The sequence below is a fragment of the Pleurodeles waltl genome, chromosome 12 (assembly GCF_031143425.1).
Source record: "Pleurodeles waltl isolate 20211129_DDA chromosome 12, aPleWal1.hap1.20221129, whole genome shotgun sequence".
Taxonomy (NCBI): domain Eukaryota; kingdom Metazoa; phylum Chordata; class Amphibia; order Caudata; family Salamandridae; genus Pleurodeles; species Pleurodeles waltl.
The window spans coordinates 351063440-351082183 of NC_090451.1; the positions used below are offsets into that span (position 1 = coordinate 351063440).

At 46.3% G+C, this 18744-nt stretch overlaps 1 protein-coding gene across 1 annotated transcript in view; it reads left to right on the plus strand.

The window, feature by feature from the left end:
* Positions 1-13580: 13580 nt before the first annotated feature.
* Positions 13581-18744, plus strand: part of RHPN2 (rhophilin Rho GTPase binding protein 2) — a 220404-nt gene continuing 215240 nt past the window's right edge. The window contains exon 1 of the mRNA XM_069216541.1: positions 13581-13906. Coding sequence (XP_069072642.1) covers positions 13835-13906 — 72 coding nt within the window. The 5' untranslated portion in view covers positions 13581-13834. The remainder of the gene's footprint in view (positions 13907-18744) is intronic.

Here is an 18744-nt window from a genome sequence, read left to right on the forward strand (position 1 = left end):
TCCTTCTAAGAGTGAAAAGATTTTGGAGTAAATTTCAGTGATACACAAGGACTTTGTTATTGACTGTTTTGTTTTGTTTTGTTTTGCGTTAAAATAGTTTTTCTTTGAGCTAAGCCGGACTGTTCTGTGCCACAGTTACCCAAAACTGAGCTAAGGTTTGATTTACAGAAACCTAACTGCACCTGATACAGGATAGTACATTATTACTTGGTGAGTTCCCACAACCACCCCAACCATCAATCCACTTTTTCACAGGATACAAAATGGTTGTCTCTGGGATATGATCCAGTATTGGCATTGAGAGGTTCTAGTGACATCATAAACCACAAAGCCAAAGGTTGAGTTGTTTGTAAATGTCACCAAAGTCCTAAGGTGGTAGGATAAGACCATATGAAACATTTTACCCATTATGTAATTTATATAATACATGATTATTTTGGGATAGTTGACTTGAAAATATGTTTTATTTTCAAAATATAGCTACCAATGGGCACTGTTTGTAATGAGAAGGTTTAGATTTTGTTCACCTTTCATAAATATTGGTTTTGATAACAAAGTGGGTATAGTGAAGACCAGTGGTTTTCACTATCTTTAGTAGAACAGCATTCTTTTAGGGGTAGAACTAGTATTTTTGTGAATTTATAATTGGACCAAATTGGACCACTTCATTGATCCCTGTGGCAACAGGTTGTTATAAAGCCCGCGCCCAGAGATACAGACAGGTGTGCAAGTAAAATGTTAACTATATGGAACATTTTTTTCTGGTTAAGGCGACGGCTTTCAAAGATACCTCTTCATTTCAAAAATCCCTCTTTCAAATCCAGATTGATGCACTTCAGCATATTCTCTTGTCACACAGAAACACAGTATTTTAATGCACACAGATACACAGATGACCTCAGGAAAATGTTGTAGTTAAAAAACAGGGATGGCTCATCCTCTTATGCAAACTGGGTAGTCACATATGGCACCAAGTTACACAGGGTACCATATTCACAGGCTTATTCGAACTGAGTAGTCATATATGGCACAAAGGTATGCGGGGCACCATATTCAGAGGAAAAAAACTAAAAGAAAAAGAATAAAGAAAAAGTCAAATATGTGGCGGTCTGCTTGATTTTTCAAAAGAAAAAGTGTTGGGTAGCTAATCTATAGTTTAGGTATATGCGTCAGTATTTTGGAACATTTAAGAGAGAGATTTTGTTTCACATGGAGAATTGTATTTGAAAAAGCCTTGCACTGAATTGTGGGATATTTTAGGAATGAGGAAATGAAAGAAAGAAATCTAATTCATTTGTTCAAAAAATTCAAAACTATCTCTTGCAAAGTGGAGGTATGTCTGTGCTTGAAAGGAGGGGGATTACAGCCAGTTGCCAGATCATGCTTGTTAAACCTGGTATCCTTGGGTTGGGTTTACCCCAGACTTTTTGCTTTTACCTCCTGTTTTGTTGCTGTATCTTGTTGTTGGCCTAAGGACTCTGACCACTTTACCACTGCTAGCCAGTGCTAAAGTGCATCTGCTTCTCCCCTAAAATATGGTAACATTGGTGTATCCACAATTGTCATAATTAATTTACCTATAAGTGTCCTGTAAAGTGGTTACCATATACCCAGGGCCTGTAATTTAAATGCTACCAGTGGGCATGCAGCACTGATTGTGCCACCCACCTAGGTAGCGCTGTAGACATGTCTCAGGCCTGCCACTGCAGAGCCTTTGTGTGCAGTCTCACTGCCACCCGACTTGCCATTTAAAACTTCTTGCCAAGCCCCAAATTCACATTTTCTTACATATGTCACCCCTAAAGAAGGCCTATGTAGCCCATAGGGCAGGGTGCCATGTAAGTAAAAGGCAGGACATGGGGCATGGCTTTGGGCATCAAGATGGCGGTGGCACTCTAAAAGTGCTCTGGACCCCTCAGTCATCCGCCACGATAAGCCCTGCCGGCCCTGCACACATTTTGTCCTCACTCGCCCCCTGCCTGCTTGAGAGTCTATTGAGGCGGTGTTGGGGCCCGGGCTTGCTGCACATCTGCGACGGAGCCCAGTGAGCGACCTCCGTCGCATGGAGCCGGTGCCAGAGGCCTGCTCCGTTGGGCGGGCCGTTGGTTGTGTCCGCTGCGGCCTCCCAGAGCTGCACACTGTGGCCGCGATCCGGGAGTGAAGCGCCGCCTGATAACTGCTGCGCGATGACGATGAAGATGGCGGGAGGTGCCCTGTTCCCTGTGAGCTGCAACTTAAAGCCCCTGCTGCGGCCGGGGGTACGGGGCCAGTTATCAGCGGCAGCGAGAGAGGCCTGGGCAGCCCCCGCACCGCATTTGCTGTGAAGCCGGTGCTCCATGGTGCGGCCTGATTTCTGTGGCAGGGAAGACCGGGCCGGGAGGAGTGGAGGTTGATCCTGCCCGGTAACTGGGAGCCTGAACAGCTGGTGGTGCCGAGGCTTGTGGCCCACTGGCGTCGGTGCTGTGATCGATCGGGCCTGGCTGGGGCCGTGGCTAGCCCGGGGTGCACAATAGACAGGTGGCTCTGCGCACCCAAAGGGGAGTTTCAGCAGACTTTGTGGGGTGGGGAGCCAGTCGACCCCCCACCTATGTTGAGGCCACATGGAGAGCACAACGGCCTAGAGGAGACCTGAGGTGCAGAGGCCGGCAGCCGGTGTGTGCAGGTCCCTGAAGTGTGGCGCTGCCTGTGGTGGGGCGGCCAGCCCCGAGGAGAGAAGTGGGGGAGAGAAGTGGGGGGCAGAAGGCGACAGAGAGGGAGTTCCACTGGCGGCCGGTGAGACCCGAGTTGGTGGCATTACACAAGCGTGTGCCACTGCCCTGGCGGGCCTGAGTAGTTGGGGATTCTGAAGAGGTTTTGCTGCCCCCCCACTTGCCCGCTGGAGTTTGGCCCTGGGGCGATCTGAGTGCTGGTGCTGTGAGCCTCCTGCTTGCCTTCTGGCACCTGGGTCCTTGGACGAAGTCCCGGTTGCGTCTGCGACGCCCCGGACCCAGGTGGGTGATATGGAGAAAGACAAATCAAGTAAGCAGCTGCGGGCGTCGCAGCACCGTATTGATCAATTCGCCTAGCACGCAGCCTCTTGTGGGGCGGACGACCCGAAGGCTACCTCTGCGGAAGGGGTGAATACGATCCTTCAGGCCATTCAATCCTCTCAGCTGGCAGTTGAGACTAGGGTCGGTGAAGTGAGAGTGGATGTGGGCCTGCTGCGACAGGATCTGCGGACAGCGGTAGGTCGCATTAAAGGGGTCGAAGACCGGGTCTCCCATGCAGAGGATGAGATTGCGGACCGCAAGGCCAAAGTCGCCCAGCTGCAGACTCGCACGGGTGAGCTTCACCATAGGGCGGAGGACGCCGAGAATTGCTCCAGGCATAATAACCTGTGCTTTGTAGGGTTCCCGGAGGGAGCAGAAGCGAGTCAAGTGATCGACTTCCTGAAGCGCTGGATCAGATCGTGGGTCCTTGAGCAGCAGCTCTCCCCCTGGTTTGCCATTGAACCTGCCCATAGGGCTCTGGTGCCTCGGCCCCCGCCGGGCGGCCCCAGGCGGCCGATGATTACGAGATTTCTCAACTTCAAAGACCAGGGCGTCATTCTTAGGTAGGCAAGACCTTCGCTGGGACAACCACAAGATCCTAATATTACACCCGCGAGGTGCAGGCCAGGCGCTGCTCCTACGAAGGAGTCAAGCAAAAGCTTTGGGCAATGCAACTGACCTATATGCTCCTATTTCCCGCGTGCCTCAAGGTCCTCATGGAAGGGAAATCCTTCTTTTTTGACTTGCCGGAGTCGGTGTGGGACTGGCTTACTGAGGAGCATCGGGTGGCTCAGAGGCCCCCCCCCCCGGTCTGGGGGCGACCCTCTGGTGTCCGGCCCCATTGGCTCCCCGGGATCAAGGGGAGGGCACAGGCGAACCCAGTCCCGCTGGTGGAAAAGGAGTGGCCCACATGGTGTGTTGGCAGAGGATGGTCAATTGAGCCCGAGTCCCATGGGGGGCAGGAGCACGCCAGACGGCCCGGGGGAGAAGAGACTTGCATCGACTGTGGAGGAGGATCTCCTTAGCCAGACTGCCTCGCTCTCCTGAGAATGACTTTCACGGACCCCGCACACTTGGAGGAGGGCCTGGACGAGAGCTCCCTCCCTGGCACTGGGCGCGGAGCGGCAGATGACCGCATTGCAGAACTCCGACTCTATGGAGGGGTCCACCTCTTCACACCTACTACTGACATTCTGTTTTTGAAGTTTTGGGCAACAGATGCTTCTGGCTTGGAAGTATGGGGTGGGGGCAGTTGGGGGGACTTGCGGTACTGTTCATGAACAGTGTTTTGAGGTTGAGTATGTGTTATGCTATCTTGTTTTCTGTTAGTTGGTCACAGTGGGGCTTTCGGACAGACACACTGCACACAACACTACTGATTCCTCACACATGCCAGAGCCATCTAAATGGGTGCTCTCCTGGAATGTTAATGGGCTCCTAGATAAAATTAAGCGATCTGTGGTTTTTAGTACCCTCCGCCGCTTTGCTCCATCCATAGTCCAACTCCGGGAGACTCACTTACTTGGTACCCAGTGCCCAATGCTTATGCGAGGAGGGTATGACAGGATTTATCATGCGGGATTCTCCAGAGGCTCTAGGGGTGTGGCTGTCCTGTTGCATCGTTCATTACCCATGGTGGTAGCCGCCTCCCGGTTCCTAAGTGTCTATGCTCCTCCGGGAGCGCTGAAGCGCTTTCTCATGGTCCTCAGGGACGTAGTGGCGGGGCTTCCCCCGGGTTTAACCATACTGGGGGGGGGGACTTCAACTCTGTTATGAACCCAGAGATGGACATCACCGGGTCTTTGTCTCTGAGCCGAGCTACCAGGACAACCTGACTGCACCGATGGGTGGAGGGCCTCGGCCTCTGCGATGTGTGGCGGGTATAGCACCCCCAAACGCGACAATATACCCACACGTCAGCGGTACATCACACTCACCTCTTTCTTGTACCAGCCCTCGATGTACCTAGAGTCACGGGGTTGAGATACTCTCCCACGGGGTCTCGGACCACGCGCCACTCCTTGTTCGGCTGGATGATATTGATGTTGTCCAGCGTCCGGTGTGGCGACTTAATGCCTGGTACCTGCAGGATAGTGACTACACGAATACTTTACTTATAATCTTGGGTCTGTACGGTCCCCGGGTACAGTCTGGGCTGCATGCAAAGCCAGCCTTAGGGGGCATGCCAAACATCTCCTTCATGTGCGGGAGCGCTCGTGTAACCAAAAGGTGTCGGCGCTCAAGGCCAGGGCATTACCTCTGGAGGGCCAACTCAGCATCTCCATGCATGCATCTGTCACAAGACAGCTAGCCTTAGTTAGGGAGGAGATTAGGCATGTTACTCTCAAAACAGCAAACCACATGTGGCGAGCCTCTGCGGCCTGCATGTACTGGTGGGGGGATAAGAATGGCAAGCTCTTGCATTGGCTTGCAACTCGACTGATAGCAAACAATTGTTCCGGAAGTTGTTGATGACTCAGGAACCATCTCCCGATGCCGTACGAAATAGCACAGAGTTTTGCCACCTACTACACGAGACTCTACGAAGAGCGGCCCAGGCCCCAAGTGGAGAGCGAGACCCCCTTGTAGGAGGAGGTGTTCTTTCCAAAGATCTCGATGGTGGAAAGACAGGACTAGACAAACCCATTGGACTCAAAGAAGTTGGGACTGCTATATCGGAGCTGGCTGCGGGCAAAACCCTGGGCCCCGATTGTTTCCCGGTGGAGCTTTACAATAAGTTTCACGAGATCCTAGCTCCCCAGCTGCTCGCCATGTTTCAGGAGGCCGAAAAGACGGGTGTTTTTCCCCCGGACCTAGATCAGGCCACCATAGTGGTGATTCCCAAGACTAGCACTCTCCTCACGACACTGTTCTGCGTATCGCCCCGTCTCACCCCTGAATACCAAAATTAAGATACTGTCCACGGTTTTAGCCAAAAGATTGAAGAGAGTGTTGTCCTTGTTGATCCACCCCGACCAGTGCGGCTTTATGCCAGCTAGAAGTACCAGGCATTGTATTAGACGACTGCACTTGGCGCTGGCTAACCAGGCCCTTTTAACGCCTCCCCTGGAGCTCCTCCTCTTGGACTTCGAAAAGGTGTTCAACACAGTAGACTGGTCCTACCTTCAGTGGGTGCTCCCAAGCGCTGGGTTTGGCCCTCCATTCCGAGCACTAGTGAGACTCCTCTACTCTAATCCAACAGCCCGGGTGCAGGTAAATGGGGCAGTGTTGGACCAATTTCTTATCCGCCGGGGAACCAGTCAGGATGTCCCCTGTCCCTGCTCCTATTCGCATTGGTGATGGAGTTGCTTGCGAAGCTCATGAGGGAAGATCCCTTTATTGACAGTTGGTCGTGGCCTACTGGGAGGGAGGACAGCATTGTGTTATACGCAGATGATGTACTCTTGTTTCTGGCCAATCAGGCCAGCAGTGGACCTAGGGTGATGCAACTGCTGGGGCTGTTTGCTGAGGCCTCAGGTTTGATAATTAACCCCAGTAAATCAATGTTGGTTCCGCTATGCCCCACAAGGGACTGTTATGATTGGCAGAGTGCCATTCCTATCTGTCGCAATAGCTTCCGGTACCTGGGGGGTGAATATAGCGCTGCTACCTGAGCTGGCATGGTCACTTAATATCTTGCCACTTACCCGGAGAGTCAAGGGGGACCTCCAGAGATGGCGGTCTCTGTCCCTCAATGTCCTGGGACGGATAGCACTGTATAAAATGATGGTGCTTCCCCAGTTCCTCTATCTGCTCCAGAACTTCCCCAACCACGTCCCTAGAGGATGGTTCAAGGAAATGGAAGCTGCTGCATGGCAATTCTTATGGCATAGTTCCCACCCCTGGCTGGCGTTTCGCACCTGTCAGGGAGATGTGTACAAGGGTGGTCTCGGGATGGCCAACCTCTATCTTTATTACCTTGCGATGCACCTACTGGTGGTTAATGACTGGTTGGGTGGGGGTTGGTCAGATCCTGCATACCAATTAGAGCTTTTAACGATGGGCTTTCCCGGTCTGTTCAGGATGCTGTATGGTGACCCCTTGCCGCGTATGGTCCCGGAGGTGACGAGGGTGGTATTGACAGGGTGGAGGGCAGCGCTGATGGTGACCAGGTGATGGCGCTGTCTCAATCAGCAGGCACCGCTGTGGCATGGGTCGTGGCTGGGGGAGGTCTCAGCACTAGAGGGGGTTCCATAAATGGGACCTTATTGGCATTTTGCTGCTGGGTGATATCTGGGTGGGTTCCCAAATACGGTCCTTCCAGGAACTTCAGCAGCGGTTTTCACTTGCTAGGACCCAGTTCCATAGATATCTGCAACTCAGACACGTGTTAAACGTGCATGTTCAGGCAGGGATGGTCCTTCAAGGGTTTAGTCCTGTTGAGGCCAAGAAACTGATGGGCGACTTGGGTAGAGGGGGAGTGTCGTGCATATATCGCACCCTAGTCACCAATACAGCACAGACACTTGACAATCTTCGAGAGCGGTGGGAGAAGTGGTTGGGTCCAATGGAGGACGAGGACTGTAGAGATGCTTTGATGGCCCCGAGAATACTGACCATGACCTCCCATCTCCGGGTGGTGCAGACCTACTACATCCACATGGCTTACCTTGCTCCTGACAGGTTGCATAGAGCGGGTCTCCTACCCCAGGCTGATTGTCCTTGCTGTGCAGGCCCTGATGCTGACTTTTTCTATATGGTGTAGAGCTTCCCCTACATAGCAACCTATTGGCAAGCAGTGGTGATGGAGATCTCTATAGTCCTGCAGGTGGAGGTCGAGGTTGCCCTGTTGCCAATTTTATTGGGGGTCCTGGAGGGGGTGGGGTTCAGCAGAGCGGACTGGGCCTTTGTGGGAATGGCATGTTTAGTGGCCAAGAGAGACATTGCAGCGGGTTGGAAGGAGGAGACGGCACCTGCGATTGCGAAGTGGCGGCGAGGGGTAGACTGGTGTGCCCAGCAAGAAAAACTTGTATATGAGGCGAGAGGCTGTCCTGCTAAATATGACAAAGTATGGGGGAAATGGATGGGGACCTGGGGAGATTGTGCTGCAGACTTGTCTTAGATGCAGGGATGTTGTGTGCCTTATCTTTGGCTACTACGATGGATCTTGATCATATGCCTCTGTTAATTGCTTAGGACTGGTGCAATGTTCAGTCCACAAAGTGTAGTTGTGACCTGTTGGGTTTTATGTTGCTATATAAAACTAATAAAAATTGCTTATAAAAAAAAGGCAGGTCTTATCCTTTTAAGTTTTCATGCCCTTGTAATGAAAACCTCCCAAAGTCGTTTTCATTACTGTGAGGCCTGACTCTCTCATAGGCCAGCATTGGGAATTCCCGATAATACCTTTAAGCTGTAGTTCCTGATCTAAGAGGAGTAGCTGCATCATGTTTAGTATCATTGGAATTGGAATAATAAATCTTCTTTACTGGTAAAGTCAGATTTATTATTAGTATTTTAGAAATGCCACTTTTGGAAAGTAGGCATTTCTCTGCTTGCACTGCCCTGGGTGCCTAAAGCCTAACTCCAATATACGTCTTGCTTGGGCTAGGTGACAGCTACACTTGTGCATTCCCTTGAGACACCCACAACTCAGGACACTCAGCTGCATCTGCATGTATCTGCATACTGATGAGTCTTCGTGGGGAGGAGGTTGGGAAGGGCTTACATTTACACCTCAAAGGGTAGTATCTAGAGTCCAAACAAAGGGGCTGATTGCCTCCCACTGATAGTCTGGAGCCAAGGCTGACCAGAAAGGGGGGCCTGTGCACTTCACAAGAACTCTTTGTAGTCACTCTCTCTCCCCCTCATCAAAAGCACTTTCTAGTATAAGTACTTGGTCCCTGACCCCCTAAAATAAGTACATTTTTGGACTCATGGAAACTCTTCTGGAGTAGAGACTGCTGTGCTGAAGGCTCACCACTCATCTAACCAAGATTTCAGCATACAATGTGACAGAAAAATGTTTTGGGCCCTCCGGGGGAAGGATATGAATTAACCTCCACGACAGTGGATGTACCATAAAGAACTTTCTGTACTGATGAAGTTTGTGAGTAATATATCACACTTACCCAGGTCCCAGGGTTCTGGGCTGCCCCATTTTTTACAAACAAGATTTCAGCATGGCTTCATTGCAGCATATGTAACCAAGATTTCAGCGTGGCTTTGCTGCAACCTGCTGCTCCTTTTTGCTCAAAAAATTAGTGCAGCCCTGTTGTGGCCTGCCGCTCACTCAAACAAGATTTTAGTTCAGCCTTGTTGTGGCCTGCCGCTCGCCCCACCCGGACTTCCGAGCTGCAACCCGCCACTCATTGCATCAGGACTTCGGAGCAGCTTCAGTGCGGGCCACCACCCGTATTGCCAAGTGACAGAGATGTGAGCTACATGCCGTCTTTCCTCAATCGGTGAGTTGTGCTCGAGCACAGCCCTGCTTCTTGCCCTCGACGTGCCCGACTCAGATCACTTAGCCTTCACCTGCTGCAGCAGTGGTGTCTTCCTTCATAAGCCTCCTAAGCCTTAAGAGCCTTCGAGCTTCCACTGCACTCTCTGCATACAGAGGACATAACACCTAGTATTCTTCATCTGGGCTGCTCCCGGGCAACTCCAATCTACCTACTCTGTGCTCCTCGCAGAGGGACACTCATATTCTGGTACAATACTGTAAAGACTCTAAAATAAGCCTTGTACACAGTGTGCTTAATGTGATATATTTAAAGTGAATATTCATTGGATTCTTGTTGTCATTTTTGGTCTTGATCTAACCAGATAAATAACTTCTGTTTTTAATACACCCGTGTGGAGTCCTTTTTGTGGTGTGTCATTGTGATTACTACACATGTGTTGCACAAATACTTTACACATTGCCTTCCAAGTTAAGCCTGCCTGCTCTGTGCCAAGCTACAATAGAGTGAGCACAGGTTAGTTTAGGTTAAGTAAATTGTCTTGCCCTGACTAGGATTGTGGTCGCTACTTGGACAGGGTGCATTTTGGAATGTGCTGTTTTCTTGAGAAGAATAAACCTCAATCAACCACGAAAATGCATATTGGACTTTGATGTATACTTTATCCCTCATATAAACATTGTGGACTATACCAATGTACCCTGGTATCATTCGATAATTATTCCAGTCCTGACTGGCCTTCCAGTCAGCACAATTTACACCCTTGGTGGTTGGGTGTATAACCAGTTTGGCACCCACCTTACAACGTTCTCTCTATAGGATAAGGAATTTCCCCAGAAAATCATACACATACATTGGATGTGCAAACTTTATAGTGGCAACCACCAGTTTTGTTATATTATAAGGGTGTATACCTCTGCCAACTAGAGACCCAGTTTATAACACTGCTGCATTTTTTAATACACACAGAAATACAAATGACATCAGGAAAATTTTGAAGTAAAAAATATGAAAGGCTCACTCACTTATGCAGACTGGGTAGTCACTTATGGTGCCAAGTTATGCGGGGCACTAAATTCAAAGAAAAAAATATAACAAAATGGGAGACAGTCTGCATTACTGGTCTAAGGCATAGGTTACTGGCAGCTTATCTAGGGCTGACCATGGTGATAATTAACCATGTAATTTAGGTATACATGTCCACATTTTGGAACATTTAGGAGGAACATTTTGTTTTAGAGAGAGAATTGTATTTCCAAAAGCCTTGCAATAAATTGTGCAATGTTTTATGAATTAGGAAATAAAAGAATAAATATAAATAGTTTTGGCTGAAAAAAATATGAATATCTTTTGCAAATTGAGTGTATTAATACCAAAAAGGATGGTCATCCAGACAGTTCCCAGATCCAGCAACAATTATCGAGCCAACTCCAAGCTGCAATGTGCCAACACCAGGACACAGTGAGCAGTGCCCATCATTGTGCTACATGTGTGCAGTAACTTGCAGCAGATGGGGAGGATCTGTCATTTTCAGTTCCACATAGGACATCACTTAAAGGGCCATCAGCGCTCCTTTTGTTCAACTCTCATCCTGGCTGGGAGGTAGCTGGAGCCTAACACTTTAAAGCCAATGCCATTAAAGATTTAAATATATTCATCTTGTTGTCTCTTCCCAGGTGCTTATGATTTAAACTATGATTTCAAATGAGCTTTTCTACTTTCCCAAGCTCTATACGTAAGAAGCATGCCTATGCTTGCAAATGTGAGATGTATTTGAATATTGGAGTAATTATACTAACAACCATTTAAGTAGCACTTGCTAATAATGTTTTTGTTACTACTAAAAGGAACCCTTTTTAGCAACTCTATAATACTGAAAGATACAGAAAGATTCTAAAAGCACGACTTGTTGTTTGAATGCAGCTCCTTGATGCCGGTTCTTAGTTCATTAAGCAACACTACAAGGATTTTAACCTGTGACCAGTTCATAATAAAATTATCTTTGCAACAAAAGCAGTTATCAAGAGAACTGTTCACATAAAATACCAATGTGTGACCTACATGTCACACACTGTAGTTTGCACAGGCACATTAACCCTCATAATTTTGTATTGTATATATTACATTGAGTCAAATATGTACTGCACTATACTTAGATCTCCCTCAGGAAGTGCAACCAAAGATATGTTATCACTATTATATTCTGGAATTTGCCATAGCATAGTGGTTTTAATGAAAACGCATAATTGTATTAACATTGTGTAATTAACAAATAATTAATTCAAGATTTTCTGCTGAGAAACGTTTTTTTTTAATAGGATAAAAGAGGCTACTGTTTAAAAATGCTCATTGCTATCTGTCACAATATTTCCCTTGCAGGCAGCCATTTTTCTGTCATTCCTACACTGTGCATTCATTCCGCGTATAACAGATATTTTGTAAAGACTGTTTGGAGCACAAAGTAATTCTCTCATGTATAGCATGATACTCTGTTCTCAAACTTCGTTTTTATGCTGTTAACATAGTAAATGTATATTATTCTAATGAAAACTTAACCTTGATTTGTAAAGATATGTGTACTAATTATTAAGGTGTTTCAGGAGCACTGGGGGTGGAAACTACATTATTTAAATCTGTGGGATAGTGGTGACAAATATGATTCTAATTAATTTCCTTAGAACTGAAATAGGCTGGATCCTGTTTATTAATTTTCGGCATGTATTCTGTGCTTCATGCCATTTATTGAATTAGATTAATAAACAGTTGATTCTAACAGCTGGTCGTTGCCTTCTGTAATAATTCAAGCCATTAACCTTCAATCTTCATTTAAACCTTCATGAATTTGACCTTAATACTTGTCCGTTTTTATTGTGAAGATTAATGTGTTTTACACTATATCATGAAATGTTATCTGATATGGAATTGCTTTGAAAGATGAGAACCAGTGAGGAGCAACAAAATCCTCATGGGATTACAATGCACTTGTTTCAGCAGTAGTGCTTTAAATTGATGATCAGGAAAAGGCACTACATCACGAGTGATGGACTGGCCTTTCAGGTAGTCTGCCACTGTCACGTGGGCCTGCTTGAAAGGGCCAGTAAGTGGGTTGTTATGTTTTCCTGTGTCATGCTGAGACCAAAAAAAATCCTTTGAAAGTGGCTGATCTGGCAGAGCCAGATTGCCTGGCAGGCCAGTTCCACACTGGAATTTGCACAGAGAAAACTGCAACAGGTGCCTTAACTCCTTAAAATAGTTTAGATTAGAGTCTGTGGCCAATTCAATAAACTAGAACAGACAATTTTTTCATGTGCCCTTTGAGCCATTTTCTTAAGGGACAGAGTTTTGGAAAAATAAATGTGTGCTGATAGTCAGACAAATCCTGATGACTCAATTCGACGTGACATCGCCCCTTTTCTGCTGCATCATTTTAAGGGCCTATATTTTTGTTTTCCATGTCTATAACGTTACCTATGTTATTAGATTTGTGTTATTTTAGAGACATTGGGAACACATATTTTGATTTAACATATTTTGGAGTACTTTGATTTTATTCCGTGCAATTTATTTTAGTAACATCAGAATCATATTGGTTAGCAATTCCGAAGACCTCTCGAGTTCACTGTGAACTGGTATGAAAACCCTCATGTATCCGCTATGTGCTTCATGTACTGAAGACTTTTACTTTGGTATCGCTCTTACGCATCCACTTTGAAACCCGGCCGTATGTCTAAGGCCATCCATTTTAAGTCTTTCCATGCAGTACGAGATATGAAACAGGGAGTAGAGAACACAAATCCCTGAAGCTGAGTCACAGGGCGGGAAATCGGAGGGCGGTGGTGTTTGTCAGTGCACTCTTTTCCTCATCACTAGGCCTAGTTACTGATTAGGCGTTGCCAGGGTAACAGAGAGCGCCACCGCGAGCCTCGGAAGGCGAGAGAGCAGGGCGTGCAACAATGACGTCTCTCGGGGCTAGGGCTCAATGCCCGCTGCTTGAAAAGAACGAGTCCGTCCTCCTTTTCAATAGACAGGGTTTTGAATATTCAGAAGAAGGCGAGCAAGGGCGTGAGTGATGATAGGTAAAGACGAAGGAGGGGCGGAGCTAAGAAAATTATGGTCAATCCTAGCGTCGTGCGCTGGTTGGAGGGAGGTGTTCTTAGAGCGGCATCTGGCACGACGTCACAATGTCAACAGTGGAACTTACACTGGGGCGTCCTGCCAGGAGGTGTCAGACCGGCTGAGGGAGGTGCTGGGCGTGTCCAATGGAGGTGTGGGCGGAGTAAGAGGAGGAGCTCGGTCCAGAGCAGAGCAGGAGCTGCGGACTACGACTCTCCTCCGCTAGAGCACAACAGGTTGTGGGCACTTTTGGCACACGGAGCGCCGAGCGCAAGGGCAAGGAGGGCAGCAATGACCGACGCCATCCTCCGCGGCGGGGCCGAAGGCCTTAGCGTCAAAAGGAACAGCGAGTACTTCAGGAAGGTAAGTGAGGGTCACAGAGGAGGGGATAGGCAGGTGTGTGTGCACAGGTGCCCGGGGAAGGGGAGCGGCCAGGCTCCTCAAGTCCGTTTAGGTCCTGCTTGCCCAGCAGCACCTTATATCCACAATATATTCGTTGAAAGTCGCCCTATCGAAATAGATGATTTATCATTTGCCGTACCTTAGGTTTTATTTTCTATTTATTGTGATGTCATAAGCGCACACGTATCTTTATTTGATCCGCATTAGGTAAGATAAATAATCAGTGTACTACAGTGCATTTTTTGGTCTGTTGAGCGGAGATCACTCATGTGATCATTGTGCACTACATGCGTCGATTTAGTGCAAGACAGTTGTGTATGGAATCTAGTCACACACATTTTGGGAACCCTACCATATGTTATTTAGTACCGCATGTGATATTTCGTGATAGTTGTGTGATAAAGTATTCCCCACTATACTTTAGAAGGAGATTGCAAGTTACGAAGTAAGTTATTATCAAATAAAAGAACGAGGCCAAAGGCCAAACCCCTTTATAGGGGCTCAGAACTCACCCTACCCATTTCCTTCAACATCTCTTTATTACATGTGTTGTGTCTCACTCTTTCTGATGGAGAAAGAATTATCCTTGCAGATAATGTAAGTCTAACGAGAAATTGAATCTTTACAGTGAACAGCGTCATTCTGCAGCTTTTAATTTTGAACAAACACATTTTTAAGAAGATTAATGTAAATCACTATTATTAAAGATAGTGTTGCGGTTTCGAACATGCAGCTGGAGCCCCATTCTCCTGTGTTGAACTCTTAGCAGCCCAATAATTAAAGAATATTCCATAGATTTCCACATATTAGCTAATGACTGTCCTTTCAGCGTACAGTGTGCGAAAGAAAGGCAAGTCAAAAGGTAGCTGCACTGTTTATGCAGCAATTGTTTTTAATAGATCTGCCGTTCATACTGCGGCTGTGCCATCAGACATTGCCACGTATCAAGTGTAATACATTAGTGCAGAATAGTAGTGTAGGAACATCAGACACAAGTATTTAGTCGGGGTTTGCAGGCATCTGTGTTCTTTTTTGTTCACTTTTACCTAGATTCATACATGTGCGCCGAGATATTAGTAGCGTTATTGGTGCATGCTTTCCAGCCCTCGAATTCCACGTTGATACAGGCTTCATGCGGAAGAGTGCATATTCCATAGTTGAGTGTAATATATATTAATTTCAAAAAACTAATATTAATTTCAAAACACTATTACCAGCGCTTTAAGTTGATCGGTACTGTCGAGTACCAAGTACCTTCCCCCCTTTATTTTGAGAGGGAGAGTGCCATACATTTTCAGCAAAGGTGCAATACTTTTAATTGGAGAGTGCAAACACTTCTCAGGAACAAACAAGTACTCTGGGATAAAGTAAGATTCTTACCCTGTATAAGAGACTGGCTTGTAGAAATCAGGGCTGGTGATAACTTGAGTTTTCAAAAACATCCTTCAAGGGCAAACCCAAAGCTTGCGATTAGTAGTGAAACTGATGCAGTCTCCTGATGTGAGCAGTGCCACTAAAACACCCACGCGACTTACTTAGATTAACAGTGTTCTTGTGTTACATACAGGCTCAGCTTGTTCATGGGTAAACATGAATGTGCTCACCAGGACCTTCTATTCTGTCTTTTAATATTGGGCTCCTGACCCAGAGCACTTGGTGTTCTTCAAACATACCGTGGGAAAATAAGAGAGGGTGCAGTCATTTTCCACGTTTCAGAACCATGTGTTTGTGACCCATATTGGATTTACCCCAGTACTTTTAAGAAGAGCCTTCCTGGTGTACATGTCTTGGTCGTATCAAGTGGGGTAGTGCACGTGCATACTGGAGACAAAGTAACACATTGTATTTTTTAACCATAATATAAAAAAACGTCACTAACAGTGAATCTGAGCATCCAATCTGTCCCGAGTTCTGGACTCCCTATGGCAGAAATTCACAAGAGCCAGAAATCCTCCATATGTAATTTAGAGTTTCAATAGAGTTTAAATACTTTGCAGCATCCCTTTCATGCCGACAGGTGTTTCTTGTAAGCAAGGAGAATAATTAAACACTTAGTTGACCTAGGCATCAAATAAAAAATTACTTCTATTTAATTTTTAAAAAAATGTACCAATCCATGATGGAATGGCAAATAAAAATACCTAAAAATGCCTGCATCATTTTGTATTGAAGTGCTCTGCACTTTTTTCTTTTATTCTATTATTGGCCTTGCAGCGCTGCATCTTGCTGATGCATGATGTATAACATCGCCAAAAGGCATTGGCAAAAACATTAGGTATCAAAGTCGAGACCTATTTGCTTTGACAGTGCTTTTTTTATTTATTCCTTTGATTTTTTTGAAGCAGTGGTGTCTAACAAGCAATAGCGTCCACGACAAAACTACCAGTGTCATTGTAGCACGTCTTCATGTATCTCTTAAAGCACTAAAAGCTCCCCATAATTATCACACAAATGACTTATGAACTCCTATTTACAAAGATGTTCCGTGGCATTAGGTTCGATGTCCCTCAAAGTACGTATAGTGGACTGGTTACTTTAGCAATTTCATATGTTACTAAAGTATCCAAAGTAGGTTAAAGGAGCACAATAGAGTGTAAAATGCAAGGATACCGCCAGTAATCTATTGGAAAGGTAGCTGTTTTATGGAAGCAAGAGTATACCAGAGCAGAATTGGGGCAATCCTGATTGATACAAGGGTGTTGTTTCAGATCCTGGATGCATCAACAGAAAACACCGTTTGCCTTGTTTTTCTCTTTTTAATACGTTTTTGTCACCAGTGTGATGGTGTCCTGGCAGTGGGTGTGCTGCATACCAACAGAGGTGGTAAACTTGACATTCAAATAGGTGGGGTGCTCATTGTGATGGCTTTGCAGCTGGTTTTGAAGATGATGTGGGCTGGCAACGGGGTCAGTGAAGTTCCTTCAGGATGTGGATGTTGTGATCAGTGTGGAGTCTGGCAAGTCACGGATGGGGCATTTTCACTTTCCAAATCCAAGAGTAGCAGGGATTGAACAACAGTATTGAGCTGCTCTCAGGAAAGGACAGTTTCACTTCCTTTCTTCACTTTCTTTAATGGAGAGAGCTGGTACCAGGCCGTGTATGTTTTCATGGCTGTGTGCCTCTTGAGGATTAATTAGTAGTCCAGGATGGATCCAGGTGACGTAGCATTGGGTGAAAGTTAGGGTTTGAAGCATTCGAGATTCATGTCATTGATCCTATTTGTACTATTTGTGACTTGTTTTCCTTCGGAAATAATAGGTATTCGGTCTTGGTGAGTTTTTAATGCTTTAATAAAGATGGGACGGTTCCCAAATGGGTAATTTGCCCAGGTAGTAGAGGGGGATCTGAATATATGCTGCAGGGTGTAATTGGGGAGGGAATTTGCACAGTGGAGCAGGGCTTTCTTCCCAAACGATGATTTATAGAGATACTGTGCACAAGAGAGCTAACCTTTTCGTCTCATTGATTTTAGATTAACTTTGGCTCCATTAACATGCTCTATTGTGGCAGAGGCTTTTATAAATGAAGTGGATCCTACGCTTCGTGCACAATAGGTTATTATTAGGAGGATACCTAAAATATGATTTTGGAGATGTTTTTCTGATAAAGGAGTACCGGGGCTGGGAAGGCAAGAGTGTTGGAGCCCAGTTGTAGTAGCTTGGAAAAGCATACGCCACCGCTGACCTTTGGTGCCACTGTATCTGCCCTTGTCAAGAACTCAGCAGCCTGGGACAAAAAGTAAAGAGGAATCATCTAATACTGTCCACTTTTTCTAGTCCCCACTGTGGTTCTTAGTCTAGGACAAGAACTCATTGCTGCGGTCAAAGTGTGCTCCATGTTACTTCTGCAAGTCCTGACATTTTGATGTATCAAAGACCTTGCAAGGGGTAAAATTGCCAGAGTCTCAATGTAATGGCTACCTAGGAATACACCTGCTCAGTGAATCATAGCTGAAAGAACTTGATACAGTAAGTTACAGCTACGTGGCGACATAGCAAGTGCTGTGGCCAGCGTTCTCTTGAGATATTGGGAGACACTGTGACGGCTGGCCTTCAGGTTTACCAGGCCAAAGAGGTACCAGCAGTGTTGATGGTGCTGAGACATAGCAAGGGGTCCAGAGTAAAGGCGTGAGAGTTGGAAAGAAGAAAATCCCTACGGTGTTTGTTTGTGGTAGACAATGGCACCCCACTGCTAGTATTAGGAGGACAGCAGGTTTTATCCAACCTCAGGCATGTATTCTTCTGGGCAAAGATTTGGGCAAACCCCACAGTCTCTTTGTATGGAAAAAAAGACTAAGAATTTAGAGAAGCTTGATAAACGAGGCCCCTCAAGGACAAGCAATTGCAATTCCAAACATCAGGAACTCATGGATGCAGCATTCATCTTAACGTGTGGTGCAGCTGATGGACACGTGAATAAAGCGTAATTCGGGTGCGGTGAATGAGCACATTACAGTAGTGTTAGGCGTACAAGCCCAGACTTGCCAGCCCTCGTGTCAGAGGCTGACCAGGATGTTGTTACTGCCAAATAATCATGGTACATTGCATGACACTGCAACTCGTTCATAGGAGGCTGTAGCACAGAAATGTCTCTCTGCAAAGAATATTATAATAGGTTAAAAAAAAAGTACGATGCAATTAAAGAGAGACTCTAATGGGACTGCCTTAAATTCATTTATTTTGATGTGGTAGGCATATCACCATCACTGAGAGGTCATCAGGATAATTAACGAGAATGACAAACAGTTACTGATGTAACATTTTTTATTTATTACATTTTGATGGATACAACCCACTTAC